General features: G+C 38.5%; 1 protein-coding gene across 10 annotated transcripts; it reads left to right on the top strand.

The window, feature by feature from the left end:
• Positions 1-6,534: 6,534 nt before the first annotated feature.
• LOC308697951 (CD209 antigen-like protein C) lies at positions 6,535-19,877 on the top strand. Of its 10 annotated transcripts, none has more exons than XM_081377682.1 (9): positions 6,535-6,643; positions 9,009-9,065; positions 11,712-11,831; positions 14,813-14,860; positions 14,984-15,025; positions 15,349-15,420; positions 15,556-15,710; positions 16,257-16,366; positions 16,482-19,877. In XM_081377682.1, the coding sequence occupies exons 1-9, from the start codon at positions 6,592-6,594 to the stop codon at positions 16,654-16,656; spliced, it is 831 nt and encodes a 276-aa protein (XP_081233808.1). In that variant the 5' UTR covers positions 6,535-6,591; the 3' UTR covers positions 16,657-19,877. The 10 variants fall into 10 exon arrangements, with proteins under 10 accessions (XP_081233808.1, XP_081233807.1, XP_081233805.1 ...); XM_081377681.1 differs by having other exon boundaries at positions 6,535-6,667; XM_081377679.1 differs by having other exon boundaries at positions 6,535-6,667; positions 15,349-15,450.
• Positions 19,878-20,738: the final 861 nt, after the last annotated feature.

The raw sequence follows: 20,738 nt of genomic DNA, 5'->3' as shown, positions 1-20,738 counted from the left end.
AGTTTAATAAACAACAGTTAGTTGGAATAGAAATCATTTGTAACATAAATGTCTTTGCTGTTTTGATCATGTCATGTTTTGGTTTTGTTCATGTCATGTTTCTGTGTCTTGTCATGTGATTCCCTGTTAGTCATGTGATCCTGCTATGTGTTCCCTTGTCTGTGTCATGCTGTCATTGGTTTATTGTTTCATTGTTCACAGGTGTCCCTTGTCTTGTCATTAGTCTTGTGTGTATTTAAGCCCTCATGTTTGCCATGTGTCTTGGTCAAGTATTGTTTCCTGTGACCACTGTTGTGTGAGTCCATGTTCTCAGTTTTTCATCTGTGTTTGTTATGTTTTGTTTAAATAAACTGCACTTGGGTTCTCATCTACACTTGCCTCCAGTGGATCCCTTACAGATCAATTTAATACATCCTTGCTGGATAAGATTACTCTTTTTTTTAAATGCTTTTGAATAATGTTTTTCACAAATAAAATATAATCTGATAATAATAATAAATGTTTCTTGAGCAGCAAATCATCATATTAGAATGATTTCTGAAGGATCATGTGACACTGAAGACTGGAAAAATGATGCTGAAAATTCAGCTTTGATCACAGGAATAAATTACATTTTAAAATATATGAACATATAAAACAGTTGTTTTAAAGTGTGCTATTTCACAATATTGCTATTTTTACTGAATGTTTTATCAAATAAATGCAGCCTTAGTGAGCAGAAGAGACTTCTTTCAAAATCTTGAAAGAAAAATTTACTTAATTATTTCAAAATGTTGACGGGTAGTGTTTGTATATGTTGTATATTAATAAAATATTTATTAAAATTGTAAAATCTATAATTATATTTATTAATAATATATTTGTGGACATTAGACTATTTTAACCTCTTTTGTGTGACTGTAATGTCTCGAGCAGCACCACGGACAGCTCCACACACCACACACTGTCCAAAATGACTGTCCATAATGATATATATATATATATGTGTGTGTGTGTGTGTGTGTGTGTGTGTGTGTGTGTGTATGTATATATATATGATGCAGGGCTTTATCATGTAGGAGTAGATCATGTGTAAAAATAAAACTCACACTTCAGCTCTATTTTTAAAGCCTGTGAGTTCACAATAGATGTGTGAACATGAGTACGACAGATCATTATCTTTGCTGCTAAACTATTTAAGTGTGCGAGAACAGAGACTGTTTGACTTGCTGTGGAACTGAAGTCTATAGGCCTTCTTAATTTTCTATAATCAGTTCTCCTTTAATTTTGGGTTTGTGATTAAGTTCTGCATGGATATGCGTCTGTTTATCGTGAGTGTCCTCACTGTGCTGCTGGCGTTGAGCATCCCATTTGCCAAGAGAAGAGAAGAGAAAAGAAAATATTAAATGTAAATAAAAAATGGTGACCAATTATAGAACCTATACAATTTCTCTTAAACACAGTTGTGAAAGTAAACTTAACACTCAAGTTATGTTTGACTCAGCTTCTCAGAACATGTGCGCAACTTGAGTTCGCAGAATTAGGTGTGTGTGTGTGTGTAGATTCAGAGTAAACAAGTTACGTGTCTTAGAGGAAGGGCGTTTAAGTAAAGATTGTGTTGCGGGACTTGAGTGCATTTTTCTTTCTACAGCCACCTCAGCTTTACTTTCGCAATTCAGTTCTGCTTAAAGGGCACCTATTATGCCCCTTTTTACAAGATGTAATATTGGTCTTGGGTGTCCCCAGAATGTATTTGTGAAGTTTCAGCACAAAATACCCCACAGTTAATTTATTATAACCATTTGAAAATGTCATTTTTGGGGCCCGTTTTAAAAAGAGCTGTTTTGGTGTGTACCACCTTAAATGTAAATGAGCTGCATATCCCCGCCCTGCTGGACCCAGATGATGAAGAGAGTCCGGCACAGAATAAACACGAATGAGAATGGACCAGGACGTCTCGGAATGGTTATTTGATACATTTATGTACTTATCAGTGATGCGCGGGTTGATCCGAAATGAGCGGGTGCCTGCGGTCACCCGCGGTTACCTGCGGTTACGAGTCATCCAAAAATATTTTTAATGATATTCGGGTCGCGGTCGGTCGGGTCGTTTGAAATAAAGATGCCAATTAAACCTTTGTAATTTATATAGTACTAGAGAGCATGAGCGGAGTGGAGCGGTGAGAATCTCCGCTCATCATCGCTCACGGAAATGTTCGCTCCCCCGCTCAAAGCTACATTAGGCTGCTCCGCTCATCATCGCTCAGCGCTCAACGCAGTTTGCTCCGCGCTCCACTCAAATAAAGGAAAAAAAAAATCTACATGTATATCACTTTTAGCTTAGACCACAGCCTTACCTCCTAAAGAACTAATGAGCAACAACAACAACATTTTTCAAATAGAAATGTTTTATTTCAAATTACAAATTAGACCTAGGCTATGTAAGAAGGAATATAGCCTACTTACACAAAGTCCTGTAAAATTAAACGACTAAATGGGCCTAATAATATAAATAACAATTATATAAACAAAAATATAGCCTTTTAGCCTATAGCCTAATTTTAAAACTAAAATTATATTAGGCCAGAATTTTGATAAGTGAACTTTTGCGCAACGCGCACGATTAAAATTTAAATGGGCGTATATCCATTGTACACACAAACTGCTGTAAAATAAAACGAATAAATGGGCCTAATAATATAAATAAAATTTATATAAACAAAAATATGAAAAAATATACATTAACGTTTTAAAAGTAGGCTAAATTAGCCTAACTATTAGGCCAACATTCTTATAACTGAACTTTTGCGCAGCGCGCAGGATTAAAATTTAAATGCACTTGTATATCAATTGTTTGAATATTACGCTATATTTAATTTACACTTTGTTACAGGTTACCGTATTCAATTTGCTAACCTTTTGCTTTCTTCCCAGCGTGTTCACATCACACTGCATGTTTACGAGAGATGTGTCTTTTTAGATTCCAAAATGAATCTTTACTGACTGGAATGATGTCTCCACATTCGTTTTCTTCTACCACATTATAGTTAGTTTTATATTATAGTAGCCTACACCTGTGACTTCTTATTTTCCTTTTTGAAGTAACTCCATTATTGAGCCGAGTTTTGACTGAAAATAGAATCCATCTTGCAGTCATCAACAGTAGACGAGTCAGGCTTGACTGAGCATGCTTCAGAATCGTGGTGTGCGCGGAGCGAAATTGGAGCAGGAAATAGGGCGACGCTCCGTCTTTTTAAAAATGCCGCTCTGCGCTCTGTCCAAAAATGCGGGTCAGGAAGCGGGTCGGGTACAATATTTTCTACTTTTTTTTTTTGCGGTCCGAGTTGCGGGCGGGTTAGTTGAAACCGTCGGTCGGGTGCGGGTTGTTTATACATTGACCCGCGCATCACTGGTACTTATAGAGTTTTAATCGCGTCCCCTTTGCAATTATGGATGTGCAACACACACACACACGAATTGTGATAACGTTCGCGCATTTTTTTGAAACTATACACACACACAAATACTGTGATAACGTTTGCTAAGTAGCCTACAAACGAATTTTTTTTTTTCTTTTTTCTTAAGTACAAACGAAATTATATTTATGCCAGGGGTGCTGTTGCGTCATGTTGACATTACTTGTCATACAGGTGCTTATGTGGCAAATGTGAGAAGATGGCTACAGAACCAAAAAACATAGACGTTTTAGACGAGATAGACGTTTATATACTGTCCATGGAGAAAGAGGTATTGATTTATTTACATTTGTAATTGCTGCAAAAAATAATATGTGACATAAAACTGTCTGATGTTGTTTGTTGAGACAGCCTATGACACCTTATGTCGACGACAATAGCTTTAGACGCATTTGTTGTTGAACTGGCTGACATCGATTGAAATGACTATTTGCTCAAAAATCATAAAATACACTTACTTCTTCTGGAGGTGACGTTGGATCGCGAACAGTAGGCAACGATCCACACTTGAGGATTAACTTTGACCCTCGTTCACTAAACAGTCAGTCAGAAAATGATTCGCGCAAACATAAACGTATTTAGGAAGTTTAAGTGGCGCCTTTTCTTCATAAATAAAATCCATCCGCTGCGTTTTCAGTGGCTCTGGTGTCAGTGAAGACTACTATGTCCATTCTTACATCCCACAACAGAACACCTACACTTTTTAGGAGACATTACCGGCTGTCGTTGAAACAATGGCGATGGTGTACAGATCACCGAGGGCGGGGTAACCACAGAGTCAATCAAATCACGTCGGTGGGGCTTAGCGCAATTCTACGTCACAGTGAGAGCAATCTTAGAACAGGGCGTTCTGAGACAGTGCTTGTGATTTATTGAGATAGTAAAAAAACTACTGGGTGGATTTTTATCATTCTAGGTTGGTTTTGCTCACACACTGCCAACACACATTTATGTTCAAACACCATGTAAAAGTGAATTTTGCATAATAGGTGCCCTTTAACACGGGTGAAGATGCGTCTGTTCATCGTGAGCGTCTCTGTACTGGTGCTGTTTTTGTCATGCACCACGTCTAAAGTTGTTGACAAATTCAGTCAATGCGATTACTTTTTTAAAAGAATTCCCTTAAGAGAGCAGCCAGAAAAATAGAGCGCAACTAGAGAGCGCGATTGCGTAAGATTGATAATATCAGGGAGAAAATTATAACTATGCAACCGTCTACTACAGTATCGCATCAGGGAGAGCATTGTAGTGTCCCTGAGGAAAAATTTGATTCATTCATAGGAGAGGAAGAATTTACTAAACTCGTTAAATCATCTAAATCGACAACATGTATGTTAGACCCTGCAGTTTGTAGTAGTAAATGAAGAGATGTCTTATTCTGTTCTGTTATATAACAAAATAAAAGTAGTGAAGGCAAAAATATGTGATTAAAAATGCCAGCAAATCTGATTGGACCTAATTGGATTCCCTTATACACATTTTAACAATTTTAAATAAAAATCTTGATGCTGAATTAAAATAGTTTATGCACATTAAAAATGACAACTACTAAAATGACAACTACATTTATTCCCAAACAGTTGAATGGTGATTACGCCTCAGGAGGCGTTTTATTATTATTATTATTATTATTATTATTATTATTAAGCAAAAATAAATAAAATAAAATATAAAATGTCTATAGCATGGTGACCAGGAAGGGACATGTTAGTTTCACTTAGTTTTGTCACGGCCACGAGTCACGACATATTAACTTGTGGGGTAACACTTTAGAACACTGTTCCGTCATTAATGGATAACTACACAGTAGCAAATGAGTAACACACTATTAATATTCTATTAACTACTAATAACAAACAAGAAACTCTGTAAATAAATTAGCAAGTAATAGCACTTAATCGAATGTGGCAGTTTGTTAATTTTCATAAAGCTAACAGAACATAAATGAACTTCAGTCATAGACATTTATATATGATGCTCTATTGATGCAAGGATTGATTGAGGGTCCAAACTGGTTTTGCAGTGACACTTACATTATTCCTAGTCTTCTATAGATTAATAGTCAAACTAGCGATACAAATGAATGTACCCTAACTGTAGGCCTAAATAAAGGTTCATTAACATAACAAAAAATAAACATTGTGTGAAGTGTACATCTATACACCCCACTTAATTATTTTGGAAATGGTCCTCATGTCTAGACTGCATGGGTAAACCCAGCCCGATCTGTGATTTGATTTCGTCCTGCAGCTCAGGCTGGACACCTGTACATTCTTCTATCCTGCTTCTGTTACACATTTGCGGGGACCAATCACAAACTGGCTTATCCACCTGGCGCGCTATTGGCAGGTTTAATCCAATCCAATCCCTTTTAACCTCTCGATGAAGCTCAATGGCTTCTTCAGTTTAGCGAACAAATCACTCGAGTGGGTGTAAATACCACTCACTTTCATGTTTTTTTTTTTTGCACAACCTGCAAAAATCTCTCGATTCCATTGCTGCTTCTGCAAACCGCTGATCAACCTGTTTGGTTACACATTTCCTGCCTGGAGTTTGGTTTTGTCAACGTATTGTCAAACGTATTGTCACAAATTGGTTGTTCAACCACGTTGGTTAAGGTGGCAAATCTACTGCAGCAAAATCTAAATGCCAACAATATGAGATTGTATGCTTAATGTTGTGGATGTACTGGTAAAGCATAGTAGACAGCCTCATTCTTCTCTCTTGGAGAATACATACATATAATTTTACATATTTTTATAGAGGCTATGACATATTTAAACATTCAAACATGGGACAGTTGTGGCCTGATGGTTAGAGTATCAGACTGGTAACACGAAGGTTTTGTGTGTGTGTGTGTGTGTGTGTGTGTGTGTGTGTGTGTATCACTCACTTCTCCTAATGTGTGTGTATCACTCACTTCTCCTAATCTTAAATGGTATTAAATACAGAGGACAAGTTCTGAGTATGGGTTGCCATGCTTGGCCTTTAGGTGTCACTTTTTTTTGTTTTTATAAATTCATTATTTCCTGTCTGTCTGTCTATATAAGAGTGACATTTTATGTGACTTCCTTATTCTCAACAAACTCAAGCAGCACAAAAGACACTGTGGACAGGTCTTCTATCAGGCTCATGAAATGGATTCAATCTATGAAAATTCTAGTATGATACTTTCACCAGTTGCTTCAGGTAAAAAACGATTTCAATACAAAGGTAAGGCAGAGGATGTGTTATCAGTATTTATTAAAATTTATATTTCTACTGCAGTAACTTATGTTTTTCTTATGTTTTCTTACTTTCTTGTGTGTTCTTTCAACAATTACACAGCCATTTGACAGCCGTTTTGTCCAGTGTGACATAGGCTACATTGCATTCAGACGCGTCATGCCCATTCAACCCAAGGGGGGCATGTGCGCCTTCAGATTTTTGAGCCAAATGCAGCTTCCAAAAGACAAAAGATTATATATTTTGCATTTGATAATTAACCATTTAAAGCGTATACAATCAATAATCGTGTGATTAGAACTCTCAGTGTGTCACGTTATCAACTACTGAATTCAAATCTACGTTGACGCTTTGGCGCTGAGCCACAGTCTTGAACTGTTCAGTGCTTTCAACTAATGTTTATTTTATGTTTCTGACATTTACATACTGATAAGAACTAGCAAAACATGTATAGTTAAATATACAGTAGCCTACTATGGAAGTGTCAATAATCAATTCAAATATAATATGACAACGTGTTTTAGTGATATCCGATAGTCTACATATTGTGTAACTACACTCACCTAAAGGATTATTAGGCACACCATACTAATACTGTGTTTGACCCCCTTTCGCCTTCAGAACTAGTGATGGGCGATACTTCAAATTTCGGTATCGATCCGATACCAAGTAAATACAGGGCCAGTATCGCCGATATCGATACCGATACCAATACTTTTTCATTTTAAAAGCATGTACTTGAACTTGTATGCACTTTCCTGTGCTAGAGCAGTGTGTCATGATTTATGAGGTGAATGCATCATTAATATGCTAAATCTGAATACGTTTTCATGACTACTAAATATTTTGTGATTTGTGATCTCAACTCGCCTGTAATTAGTCAGTGACTTTTACAAAACTACCCTAATTATAGTACTAGCCTACTACTAGCCTACTAGTTCTAGCCTACTGTTCAAAAGTTTGGGGTCTGTAAGATTTTTAATTCTCTTCTGCATTTATTTGATCAAAAATGCAGTAAAAACTGTAATATTACAATTTAACATAGGCTATTGTTTTCTATGCCATAGTAAAATGTAATTTATTCATGTGATCAAAGCTGAATTTTTCAGCATCATTACTCCAGTCATGATGATATTTCATTTTAATATGCTTGCTACTCAGGAAACATTTCTTATTATTATCAATGTTGAAAACAGTTTCATATTTTTGTGGAAACCATGATACATTTTATGCAGAATTATTTGATGAACAAAGTTGAAAGAACAGCATTTATATGAAGTAGGCTAGATTTTTTTTTTAACAGTGTAAAACCCTTGACTGTCACTTTTGATCAAATTAATGCATCGATCCTTGTTGAATAAAAATATAAATTTCATTAAAAAAATCTTACTGACGTCAACATTTTGAACCGTTATGTACACTTTTGGTTTGATTATTGCGAAATAACTCCAGATTGTTTCTCTGTCATCTAATCAAAGCTTCTTTTCCCAAACGCACTGGGCCTGTGAGCTCAGCGAAGCACCAGCATCGAATGCTCTCTGTGATTGATTGGTTTCGTCTTGTATCCAGATGATTAGGAGAAAAATTCTATCCTACACAATTATCCACTAACATTCGTTTATTTTTCTCCTTACAAGCTTATTTTACGCACTGAACTGAGTGCTAAATTAATAAAAAAAATTACTGGTAAAAAAACACACATTTGGATCGATATTTTTATGTGAGGATCGATCCTTTTCGATACCACGTCAGTATCGAAGTAACGATACTTCAGGATCGATCCACCCATCACTATTCAGAACTGCCTTAATTCTACGTGGCATTGATTCAACAAGGTGCTGAAAGCATTCTTTAGAAATGTTGGCCCATATTGATAGGATAGCATCTTGCAGTTGATGGAGATTTGTGGGATGCACATTCAGGGCACGAAGCTCCCGTTCCACCACATCCCAAAGATGCTCTATTGGGTTGAGATCTGGTGACTGTGGGGGCCATTTTACAGTGAACATTGTCATTGTCATGTTCAAGAAACCAATTTGAAATGATTCGAGCTTTGTGACATGGTGCATTATCCTGCTGGAAGTAGCCATCAGAGGATGGGTATGGTGGTCATAAAGGGATGGACATGGTCAGAAACAATGCTCAGGTAGGCCGTGGCATTTAAACGATGCCCAATTGGCACTAAGGGGCCTAAAGTGTGCCAAGAAAACATCCCCCACACCATTACACCACCACCACCAGCCTGCACAGTGGTAACAAGGCATGATGGATCCATGTTCTCATTCTGTTTACGCCAAATTCTGACTCTATCATCTGAATGTCTCAACAGAAATCAAGACTCATCAGACCAGGCAACATTTTTCCAGTCTTCAACTGTCCAATTTTGGTGAGCTCGTGCAAATTGTAGCCTCTTTTTCCTATTTGTAGTGGAGATGAGTGGTACCCGGTGGGGTCTTCTGCTGTTGTAGCCCATATGCCTCAAGGTTGTGCGTGTTGTGGCTTCACAAATGCTTTGCTGCATACCTCGGTTGTAACGAGTGGTTATTTCAGTCAAAGTTGCTCTTCTATCAGCTTGAATCAGTCGGCCCATTCTCCTCTGACCTCTAGCATCAACAAGGCATTTTCGCCCACAGGACTGCCGCATACTGGATGTTTTTCCCTTTTCACACCATTCTTTGTAAACCCTAGAAATGGTTGTGCGTGAAAATCCCAGTAACTGAGCAGATTGTGAAATACTCAGACCGGCCCGTCTGGCACCAACAACCATGCCACGCTCAAAATTGCTTAAATCACCTTTCTTTCCCATTCTGACATTCAGTTTGGAGTTCAGGAGATTGTCTTGACCAGGACCACACCCCTAAATGCATTGAAGCAACTGCCATGTGATTGGTTGATTAGATAATTGCATTAATGTGAAATTGAACAGGTGTTCCTAATAATCCTTTAGGTGAGTGTATAAAGTTTACTCTAATCTTAGAATATTGTAGGTAGCCTACAAAATGAATAGTGCACCAAAGTTGTCGTCTTTTGGTGAATTTATTAGTTTTTATGCTAAAATGTCACACATCTGTCTAGGCGGCTTGAGCAGAGCCATAGACTTTTCGTTTGTGGACTGCGGGTGGTTGGGGAATCCAGTCACATTTAGTTATAAATTACATGAATCAAATGTATGATAGCATATTTTAAATTCAAAACGGTGAAATATAATAAGTTGAGTAGCTTGTATCTCTGGATATTACTGTTGGTTATCTTAATTAAGGTTTAAATCAAATATCCAGTTGCTCTTGTTTTATTTTAAACATCCAGTTTGAAACTCTTAAGATCTTAAGATGTGAATTCTATTCTTCAAGCTAAACTTTCGGTACATATATTTTGTATATTTGAGTAACAATCAGTCACTCCGAGTTATGTCAGTAACTGACGGATGGGGGTTTCACTTAGAAGCCTATCACCTTCGAGTTCTTACAAAATGAGCCAATGGCAAAACAATGCCATGGGTCTGCGACTTAAACTGTTGGGCAAAGTCCTCGACCGTACCGCCGAATAGGCCAGCCTAGGATATGGGGGAGTTGAGGAAAGGGATTCGCTCACCCTCCTGAATATCACACCAGGACGCTCCGCCTCCCACGTCTGGGCCGGTCAATCTGCCTCGCTGCCCCATCGTTGGTACGTCTGTGGTTCACATGAACCCACTGGTTCAGTTTTTGGGAGCCTGGTTAGAAATTCCCAATCTGTCCTGCTGGCCATCAGGCTCGGCTATGAGATTAAATATGCACGGTCCCTTCCCCGCTTTTGGGGAGTCCGCTATACCATGCTGGTCCCGCGGCCAGCTGTGCGCTAGTGCATCCGAGCCGAGGGTTCCCTTGGTCAGGATATAAAACCAGCGGCAGTGGGAAGAGTCTGGGGAGGCAAACAGATCGACGACTTTCGTGAAGACGCGAGGAGACAGGGCTAGCCCGAATGTAAATACTGTGTACTGGTATGCCTGCCCCTCGAAAGCAAACCGTATGGTCTGTGTCGAGGAAGAATGGAGACATGAAAGTATGCGTCCTTCAGGTCGATCGCTGGAAACGAATCCATCGGACGGACACATTCGAAAATGCGTTTGGGTGTCAACATCTTGAATGGAAGCCTGTGAAGGGTTCGGTTCAAGATGCGCAGGTCCAGGATTGGCCGTAACCCACTGCTCTTCTTAGTTACAATGAAGTAGGGGCTGTAGAAGCCGGACTTCTTTTCGGCTGGAACGAAGGTCTCGATCGCATCCTTCGCCAGTGCATATGCATCCCACACTCGGGTCATATGTGTATTCTAAGTCCTCCCTACGGGTAGGCGCTGTGTTACATATTCCACCTGGGATATGCCACCCAGTGTACCTTGGTATTCTTGCGTTAAGCCTAGCCTTTTGTCCGCGCTAATCTCACAACAGGGAGCTCAAACTTGCCCAGGGCACTGGACAGCCGCTGTGGCGTGATTGAATTGGGACCCCCATTCGTCTGTCACTGACGTAACTCGGAGTGACTGAACGAAAGGGAACGTCTCGGTTACGTATGTAACCCTCGTTCCCCTGCCACAACCGCTGTACTGCTGGAACAGCTGGGAGTTCAGTCTCTACTCCTCAGCATAACATAATGCCTCTCTGCTCCTTTTATACCCACGCGGTGGGGCGGAGTTGCGCTATGCAAATTCTGCAGACACATGGCATTGTTTTGCCATTGGCTCGTTTTGTAAGAACTCGAAGGTGATAAGCTTCTAAGCAAAACCCCCAATTGTCAGTCACTGACGTAACGTCTCCGTTCCCTCCTCAGGGAACGAGGGTTACATACGTAACCGAGACGTTCTCAGGACAACAGGACAAAGTTCATAAAATGTCTGGTTGGGGCAACTTGTCACACATGTTGAAAATGCATTTTGCATAATATATATTGCAGAAATGTTATAAATATAAATTCAGGAATAGTTACTGGCAGAATTTTTGTGTTGATTCAAGGATTCAGATTTGAGAAATAACATCTCATCAAACTTCTGACCCCAGGAAACTCCACTGAAGAGCAAGAACGAGAGAGGGAAGTTCATCTCCCTAAGTGGACTAAAGTTCTTCTGATTGTCTTTATTGTTTTTGCTCTTGGAAGTCTCTGTATTCTAGGGATTCTGTGTGAGTAGTGCCATTTAATTAATTACACATTTTACTGTAATTAATTGTGATTAATTAACATTAAAGTTTTTAATATATTTTTATATTATAATATTTTCACATTGAATCTCCAAAATAATGTAGAAAAAACAAAAATGGTTTATTTTATATAACGTCACACCATTTATTTTATATCAAGAGATGAATCCAGAGTCCAGCACTCTGTAAAGTCTCCTCCAGCACATCCCAAAGACATTCAATGAATTTAAGGTCTGGACTCAGAGGAGCCGATTAATGTGTGAAAATGATTCTTCATACTCCTCAAAACCATTCTTTCACATTTTGAGCCTGATGAATCTTGACATTGTCATGCTGGGAAATGGCCATGATTTGTCTTCCATGGTTGTTTAAGAAATGAAATGCTACACACTCCATCAATTAGGGTTAGAAGAACTATTGCCAAACATATAACATGCTAGAAACATACCCGTATTGTTCCGAATATAAGAGTGTTTTTGCTTGGAATTAGGCTACATCTGAAAAAAAATCTTATATTCAGGGTCTAGATTTTTACGTCAATAATAAAACCTGCAACAATAAGAAGAGCCAAATATGTGTAAAACGAGTGTTTCCCCCAGGACTGAAGCGACCCGCTCTGGACTGCATGTTAAAATTCAGGAATATTTGCTGACAGAAATTCTGTGCTGATTCAAGGGTTCAGATTTCAGAAATAATGTCTCATCAAATTTCTGACCCCAGGAAACTCCTTTGAAGAGCAAGAAAGAGAGAGGGAAGTTTACAGTGCCATGTGACTTCATGATGGCGAATGACCGCCCAGAACAGAGAGGTTAAAAGTCAGGCAAGTGAACCAGCAACTGAGGAGAGGTTATGATACAAACATTAAGCTCATGTGATAAATGCAGAGGAGTCAAACAACTCATTAAGCAGATGAAAAATACGGAGTGTCAGAGTATAAGATTAGAAGATGGCGAACCCCAAAAATGCTAACGGTCAAAGAAAAGCTTACTGCAGTCCTAAAAGCGTCATCTTTGAAGAAATTGACAGGCAAGCGTGTCAGTACGTATCCAGAGCAGTCACCCAGCTAAAGGCACTGGATATCACCAAAGAGCTGAACATACCAGCAGCGAAGCCCATCATTTCTTATTTTGGCTAGGTACTGACAAACTTGCCTGTCAATATCCTTGCTTAAGTATGATGTGGCGTAATGGATTAGCATTATGCTGCAGAAAAGTCTTGCCCAGCACCTGCCCTCCGTCTTCAGGGAGAAACTGCTGTTTTTTAGGGAAAAAAATTCATACCCTCTGGATTAGATAGGTAATGCGGATCACCAATTGTTTTGTCATGCCAACATCTGTCACTGTACACACACACACACACACACACACACACACACACACAAAAAGGTGAGGAATCAGTTATTGTGAGATTTACTGGAAATGAGAACTACAGGTTATTTTTATGGTATGCCATAAATACCATCGTCTTATATTCGGAACAATATAGTAATGATCACTAGCCTGGCTAACGTCAGACCTCTTTCTCTTTGAGACGTGGTCTGGATACTACATGTTCATTTTCTCGTATTTGAGGCGTGGTTTACGAATGCCCAGAGCCGTTTATTGGGCGCTACAAATGTCTATCAAATGCGCCTGTACGTAGCTCATAGCCAATCGTTTCAAATTATACCAGATGACGGATGTAGAGCGACAGATATTCAACGAAGAAGACGACGATGGGTCAGAGATTTATGTGTACACCAGAGAGTCCTGCACGGGTCCGATTTTGTAAATCCGCACCCGACCCGTTTTCCAACAGCAGCACTAATAAAAATCTGCACCGACCCGCTTAAAATAGAACCGACACCCGACCCGCACCCGAAATAAAATCAGTTTAGACTATCACATTATAGACACACTTACAAAAATGTTTATTGCCAGGTCATACAGAAGTTATTACACGACAATTAACACAAGGACAACTTCAGTCGAAGCTGTCAAAAGGCCGATACATGAAGAACATGGCTAACGTTACCACACAAATCGAACAGACGCGGCTACACCACTATGCCACGCAATTTCGTCTAGCCTACATCTGACAATTTTGGGTTCAAACCATAGACTGTAAAAAAATACGCCCTGCACACCACACATACTAACAGTGTTAAATATGAAAAATAACGTTCGATAGAACGGCTTTGTTACCAGTTATCTGCGTGCTTCCTCAGGGATGAAGTTCCACATTTGCGGCTATCCAACACGAAAATGTTTGCAGCAAAGCTTTTTACAATATTTTCTTCAGATAACTCCAAATTTCTCCCACACACTGGACTAGATTTTTGATGACGTATTGTTGACAACTTTACAATCTCCACTAGGCACTAGCTATTCTTTTCTTCAACTCCTCAGCATCTATCTCGACGACTGCAAGCAGAACGCGCGCACGCGGTTATGATGAATTTTTAAAAGTGGAAGTAGCCTAGCCCTAGGTAACATTATAGATCCTGGGAGGGCGTGGCGCGTCGGCACAAATAAACTGATGTGGATTTTAAATTATTTTATCAACTTGAAATACAGGCATATTTTTGTAGATGTGTTTGCTTGCTAAACTAAATATGCATATATTTTTACGTCTGTCATGTTGGATCCATAGATAAACAAACTGCTTCGGTGTGTCGCATATACTTCGTCATCGTCTTGCTGCTCCCTCCCCGTTCTGTGATTGGTTCCCTATTTCAGGGGAAAAATTAGCCCATGGTAGCCAGACTACCTTGCAGCGTGAATAAAATCGCGCTGCTCAAGGCAGTATGGGGAAACCCAGGCTAAATGATCACTGGAATAATGATCCAATCATAGACTTAAGCATTTGCCTATTTAAATCCAAACAGTGTGTGTGTATGTGTGTGTTTGTGTGTGTGGTATCACTGCTACTTCTTTTAATCTTCAAGTCAAGTCATGTGCATTTTTGTGCATGTCTTCAATCAGATATCAGTGATTCAGTGAAACAGTCTGCCCAACAAACGAATAGCACAAGTGAGTAAAATATATTTAATCCAGTACAGCAACATTAACTGTGCACAAAGATACATGAATATGAGAGTGACTTTGTCTGTTTTCTTTTCTCCACCATTCTCTTCATAACGGTTTCTGTACCAGCCATGGCGAGAGAGCTTGAGGAAGTTACAGCCAACTACACCAGTAAGTTAAGTTCAGATTCATACATATCAAAATATATCACAGTTCTTTTTGTTCTATAAATACAAGTCAGTCATTTGAAAACATTTCTCCAACCATTTGTTTTCTTCCTTTTTCATATTTTCACTGTTTCTGTACCAGTCATGGCTCACAGACAACTACGCCAGACTGCAATTCTCTTTCACACCCATGACACAGGCTTAGACAAAGTGTTTGACAAACTTTTTGTACATTGAACCAAACTTTGATTAACTTCAAGAGTATTGTGTTCTGAAGAATGGCTCATTTTCATCCTGATTGTGTTTGTTTTTGGCCTTTTCATGCAGATTACAGAGAAAAGTTTGATGCGCTCCACAACCAGCACGAGGAAGCACTTAGAAAGCTGAACAGATTAAATCGTATGTCTTCAGATTTGAGCCTTGTGCAAAGTTAAAAGACATTCATTACACACATACTGTACTATAAATAAGTACAATTACTAAAAATGAGTGAAATAATGAACTAATAACTGAATTGTCTCTCTTTCTCAAAAGCCAGCACAGGTTGTGCACTTTGTGCCGTAAACTGGATTTATTCTGGGGGAAAGTGCTACTACTTCTCTACGGTCAAGATGAACTGGACACAGAGTCGAGATCACTGTGTGAGTCGAGGAGGACATCTAGTGATCATAAACAGCCAAGCAGAGCAGGTGTGTTCTGCACTTCAACACTTCATTTACAGTATATTAATCCCTTTTACTTCTGTAACATGATGTATTTCTGACTTAAACAAAAAATGTATGCATTGATGATCATGATTTAAAGAAGTCTCTGATGGTTTCAGAAGATTTGGTGAAGAAACAACCATGCACGGCTTGTTCACCGATCAAACATGTCAAAAGCCTTACATTTGATGCATGATATCTAAAAAATAAAGTAGTTTCAGCAAAGAAGCACATTATTACATTTGAATCAATTTGTTGCCTAAAGATTAAAAAAAAATTATATATATACACAGTATATATGTGTGTGTGTGTGTGTGTATATATACTGTATATATATGTGTGTATATATATATATTCATATATATATATTCATTTAGAATAACATGCCCTGATTAATCTTTCTCAATAAATCCAATTAGTCAATTTTGATTTCCCACTGACATTAAATATTAGGCTACACATTTCTCTGCTCCAAACCTTATGTGCATTATAATATATCACAAGACAAAAACATTTTTTTTTCTCCATCAGGATTTTCTGACCTCTAAAGTTAAAGTGACGCACTGGATTGGTCTTAATGATTTGGACACTGAGGGACACTGGGTCTGGGTGAACAACCAGCCACTAAATGATTCAGCAGAGTAAGAGCTTCATTAATCTTGACAATACAACCTCTGCATTAAAACTAACAATACTTCAAGATAATTCGCAGGTTGCTGCCAAACAGAACCAATTTTTTTTGTTTTCATCCTGTAGATTCTGGATAAAGCGAGAGAATGGAGTCAGAGAGCCTGATAACTGGACTAAAGACTATCCTGCCGGTGAAGACTGTGCTAGTCTGGGACATCCAGCGGGAGAGACGGATTTCTGGACGGACGCTTTCTGTTTCCAAGAGAAAAGATTTGTGTGTGAAGCTGCTGCTGCAGTTTAATTCATCCCTCCTGAATAGTTCACTCAAAAGTTGGCACTCTGTCATTTACTCAAACCAACTGTTGTGAAACAAAAGACATGCATGTAAATTAATGGCACCCCTGTCTGGATGCAAAGTACACACACACTGCGTACCCTGACATCACCAGCATTTCAATATGTCTTGTTTAACATCGTTTCTAAATCATGTATGTCAGTAATCATGTATGGCAATTAAAAACAGGGGCTGACTTTTCCTTTGCCATGGATGTTTCCTGCGATTCAATGAGAATGTAATATAGTTTTGTGACAGTATGTCATTTAGTCAAGTCAAGTCAAGTCATCTTCATTCATATAGCGCTTTTAATAATGTAGATTGTTTCAAAGCAGCTTTACAGTAACAAACGGATCATTTAAGGTAACAGAGATTGTTTTGGCTTTATAGGAGTTCTTGAATAAAGATATTTTCCAGCTAAAGTCAGTTTTGATTGATTAGTTATTAAATTAGAGGCCGCTAAGACGACATTGTTCTCTCTACACAGACTTTAAAGGCGAACCAGTGATAAACGCTGATGGCGCTCACGTGCGCATCAAGAATTAATTCTATAGTTTTGCGCATTTGAATATATGTGCGCAGGTTTGTATTTCCCTACAAACCAAGCCTTAAACTACTTGTCTGGCCTTAAAATTTTGATACAGAATTTTATCACTTAGGGGTAGATACGCAAAACCGAAATTATCCCGACAATGCTTTATCTGTAGAGTGGGAAAGGGATCCTCCATAGGGAGAGACTAGTTGGCACTTCAGCACTGCGTTGTCATCGGGTCCAGGCGCAGGTCCTTCGTCAGATCTGGATACGGCCTGGATCCGGCAGGCTGCAGGAAAACCTCGGGATAAACAAAGACACTAAAATTAGCTTAGACGCCATTCTTCTTATGATGTAACGAGTACATCAGGATTTATGGGAAGTGTTCCCGGTTCCAGCTGAACTAATCTATGCAGCCTAACACTGAATTATAGAAGTCTATAATGTATTATGTGAATGCTAGGTCAAAGAGATGTGTCTTTAATCTGGCTTTGAACTGACAGTGTGTCTGCTTCCCGGACAATGTTAGGAAGACTGTTCCAAAGTTTTGGTGCTAAATAGGAAAAGGATCTACCGCCAGCAGTCGATTTTGATATTCTAGGTATTATTAACTGGCCGGAATTTTGAGATCGCAATAGATGTGAAGGACTATAATGCGTTAAGAGCTCGCTCAAGTACTGCGGAGCTAAACCATTTAGTGCTTTGTAAGTAATCAGCAATATTTTTAAATTTATACAATGTTTAATAGGGAGCCAATGCAGTGTTGACAGAACGGGGCTAATATGGTCATATTTCCTGGTTCTGGTAAGAACTCGAGCTGCTGCGTTTTGAACTAGCTGTAGTTTGTTTATTAAGCGTGCAGGGCAACCACCCAGTAGAGCATTACAATAATCTAGCCTTGATGGCATGAATGCATGAACTAATTGTTCCGCATTTGTCAATGAGAGCATATGGCGTAATTTAGATATATTTTTAAGATGGAAAAATGCGGTTTTACAGATACTAGACACGTGACTTTCAAATGAAAGATTGGTATCAAAGAGCACACCCAGGTTCCTAACCGACGACGAAGACTTAACATTAATTATTTTGTATGATCAAGTTGCGTTTTTTTAACAAGCGGTTTAATCATAGCCTGTTTAAAGGTTTTTGGTACGTATCCTAGAGACAAAGACGAATTAATGATAGTAAGAAGAGGATCTATGACCTCTGGAAGCATCTCTTTCAGTAGCTTAGTCGGTATAGGGTCTAACATACATGTTGTAGATTTAGATGAATTAACGAGTTTGCAAAATTCTTCCTCTCCTATAGCAATAAATGAATAGAATTTTTCCTCAGGGACACTACAATGCACTCCCTGAAGCGATACTGTAGTAGACGGTTGCATAGTTATAATTTTGTCCCTGATATTATCAATCTTATAAGTGAAGAAGTTCATAAAGTCATTACAGCTGTGTTGCTTGGAAACTTCGGTGCTTGAAGCTTTCTTTTTCGTTAGTTTAGCCACTGTTTCAAATAAATACCTAGGGTTATGTTTATTTTCTTCTAATAGGTTTGAAAAATAAGCAGATCTAGCAGCTTTTAAGGCCTCTCTGTAAGCAATCGAGCTCTCCTTCCATGAAATGCGAAATACCTCTAGCTTTGTTTTCTTCCAGTTGCGCTCCATTTTTCTGGCTGCTCTCTTAAGGGCCCGAGTGTGCTCGTTGTACCACGGCGTTGGACTGTTTTCTTTAATCTTTAAGCGCAACGGAGCAACTGAGTCTAAAGTGCTGGAAAAGAGAGAGTTAAAAGTTTCTGTTGCAATATCGAGTTCTTCTAAGCTATCTGGGATGCTGAGATGATGAAACTGATTAGGAAGATTATTGATAAAGCAATCTTTAGTGGCAGAAGTGATAGGTCTAACATATTTGTAACACGGAGTCGGCTTTGCAGCCTTGGCTAAATGAAGTTTACACGAGACTAGATAATGATCTGAGATGTCATCGCTCTGCTGCAGAATTTCAACGGCATCAACATCTATTCCATGTGATAATATTATATCTAGACTATGATTAAGACAATTAGTAGGTCCTGACACATGTTGTCTAACTCCAATTGAGTTACAGTAACAATGTCTTTAAATGCCAATCCCAATGCATCTTTTTCGTTATCTACATGTATATTAAAATCACCAACAATTAGTACTTTATCTGCAGCCAATATTAATTCTGATAGAAAGTCCGCAAATTCTTTGATAAAGTCTGTATGGTGCCCTGGTGGCCTGTATACAGAAGCCAGCACAAATCTCAGACGTGATTTATCGTTTACACTATATATTTTTACATTAAGCACCAACACTTCAAAATAATTATATTTAAAACTTGATTTCTTAGTGGTTTTGAAAATATTACTATAAATTACAGCAACACCTCCTCCTTTGCGTTTCAGACGAGGCTCATGTTTATAACAGTAATCTTGTGGGGTGGACTCATTTAAAGTAATGTAATCATTTGGTTTTAGCCAGGTTTCTGTCAAACACAGCACATAATCTAAAATCATATCGTTAACAATGAGTGCTTTTGGAGTAAGCGATTGAATATTCAGCAACCCAAGCTTTTTGCTCATCTGTATTATAGCTGTTTTTTATTTGTTGAACATCAATTAAATTTTTAACCTTACATGGGTTTAGACGTTTTTTGGATTTCCAAATTCGGGGAACAGACACAGTCTCTATATGATGATAGCTAGGTGAAAGAGGCTCTATGTGATGGGATTTATCTGACCTTGGTGACGTGAGACAGCTAGCAGACGGTCGGTTAAGCCAGTCTGTCTGCTTCCTGACCTGGGCCCCAATTTGTCATGTTTTATAAGAGAGTACAATATAGTAGAATGAAAAACATACAGGGTATTGAGACACATTTATAAAAGTTTAACTTTTTTGATATACTTAAAAAAAAAAAAAAATTGCGTCAGAAAAACATGTCGTAAAAGACGAGTCAAGCACAGGGTGCCAAACTCGAGTTTAGTTTCAACACTTCTCCAAAACACATACCTGTAGTTTTCAAATATCCCTGAAGGACTTGACTAATATAATAATAATAATAATAATAATAATAATAATAATAATAATAATAATAATTTGTTACATTTATATGCCGCTTTTCTGGGTACTCAAGCACTTTACATAAGGAAAGGGGAATCTCCTTAAATTTTATGTGCAGATTCCTCATTCCTCATTTTAAAGGGGTGGTTGAGTATGATTCCACTTTTCTAACTTTAGTTAGTGTGTAATGTTGCTTTTTGAGCATAAACAACATTTGCAAAGTTACAACGCTCAAAGTTCAAAGCAAAGGGAGATATTTGCTTTTAAAGAAATCGTTTTTTAAGGACTACAACAAACGGCTGGTTGGGACTACACGACATTCCTCTCGGGTTAGTGACATCACCAACCCTAAAATTTACATAAACCCCGCCCCCGGGAACACGCAGTCCATGTCAAGAAGAGGAAGAGTTGTTGTAGTCCAGCACATTTGTGAGT

The sequence above is a fragment of the Scardinius erythrophthalmus genome (assembly GCF_964197995.2).
Source record: "Scardinius erythrophthalmus genome assembly, chromosome: 10".
Classification (NCBI taxonomy): domain Eukaryota; kingdom Metazoa; phylum Chordata; class Actinopteri; order Cypriniformes; family Leuciscidae; genus Scardinius; species Scardinius erythrophthalmus.
This window is presented reverse-complemented; position numbering and strand designations above follow the sequence as displayed.